Source organism: Limulus polyphemus, unplaced genomic scaffold (assembly GCF_000517525.1).
Source record: "Limulus polyphemus unplaced genomic scaffold, Limulus_polyphemus-2.1.2 Scaffold1702, whole genome shotgun sequence".
NCBI classification, from domain to species: domain Eukaryota; kingdom Metazoa; phylum Arthropoda; class Merostomata; order Xiphosura; family Limulidae; genus Limulus; species Limulus polyphemus.
The window spans coordinates 22,804-24,233 of record NW_013667312.1 but is presented as its reverse complement, the minus strand read 5'-3'; the positions used below and the strand labels follow the sequence as shown (position 1 = coordinate 24,233).

Genomic DNA, 1,430 nt, shown 5'->3' with positions numbered 1-1,430 from the left:
GGGCTACTCTTTTACCAACGAATAGTGGGATTGACCGTCACATTATAACGCCCCCACGGCTGAAAGGGCGAGCATGTTTGGTGGGGCAGAGATTCGAACATGCGACTCTCAGACTGCGAGTCAAGCGCTGTAACCATCTGGCCATGCCGGGCCACCATTGGGCTATCTGCTGTGTCCACCGAGGGGAATCAAATCCCTGAGTTTAACGCTGTAAATCCGAAAACTTACCGCTGTCCCACACGGGGGGTGGGGACAAGAAAGAAAGAAAGAACAATATGTGAAACATGGTACTCTGCTTGATAAACAAGTAAGTTGTAGCGGAAGAGAGATTGTGTAAATAAAGACTGCTCTTCCAAATGTCCACATGGAACGAAGGAAAATGCGATTTTTTTATATACGTAATTTTTTTAATCTGGTATGTTTGGAATAATAGTAAAAATCTGATGATTACGAGTGACATTAAATGGACTTATAGCTCAGTAACATATACATTACAATTTTATTATTACATATAACTACATCATTGATACAAAGAGATTAGGCCTGGTGGTTAGGGTGCTCAACTCGCAATCTGTGGATCACGGGTTCGAATCCCCATCCCACCAAACATGCCGTGGAGGCATTATAATGTGACGTTGAATCCCACTATTCGTTGGTAAAAGATTAACCCAGGAGTTGGCGGTGGGTGGTGTTGACTAGCTGCCTTCACTCTTAACTCTACCCCCTGATAAATTAGGCAAAATTCAAAACCAAACCAAACAGGCCCGTCAAGAGGGCTGGAGAACTGGCTAAACTCCCCCGGGCCAGAAACAGAAAACAAACAAAAACGTAAAAATGAGTGGATTTACACACAAAATCTACGCTGTATTTTTTTTGCCCCCGGATCCCATTCCAGCTTTCGATGGGCCTGTTTACATAGGAAATAAACAGGCCCTTTTATGGGCCTGTTTACATACTGTTTACATAGGAAATAAACAGGCCCTTTTATGGGCCTGTTTACATACTGTTTACATAGGAAATAAACAGGCCTTTTTATGCAGTATCACGAAGTTTGTTATGCGTGTGTGTGTTTTTGCATGTATTTTTAAACAGGTCGTTTGGTGTATATATGCTGATTGAAAGTTGTTATGGTTACTGCCACAGATTAGACGAAGCCAGACATTGGTAAAGTACTGCCACAGATAAGACGAAGCCAGACGATGCCTTTCGTTGATGACCTTTTTTGGTGTGCGGACGTCGACGGGAGGATGGTGGACCTATCTTGCTTGGTAACTTTTTTTGTTTGTTTGTTATTGTTTGCGAACTGTTTTGCCTTGATCAAACTCTTTTCCTTGATAATATATATATAAAATATTATGGCTGGCTTCTAAAGAGTTTGTTTGTTTTGGAATTTCGCGCAAAGCTACACGAGGGCTATCTACGCTAGCCGT

General features: G+C 42.2%; 1 protein-coding gene across 1 annotated transcript in view; it reads left to right on the top strand.

Annotated features, from left to right (window-relative positions):
* LOC106464624 overlaps positions 1-1,430 on the top strand; it is a 16,245-nt gene that overhangs the window by 12,555 nt on the left and 2,260 nt on the right. Inside the window, exon 2 of the mRNA XM_013924779.2 lies at positions 1,144-1,268. Within this exon, the coding sequence (XP_013780233.1) occupies positions 1,200-1,268 (69 nt within the window). The 5' untranslated portion in view covers positions 1,144-1,199. The remainder of the gene's footprint in view (positions 1-1,143; positions 1,269-1,430) is intronic.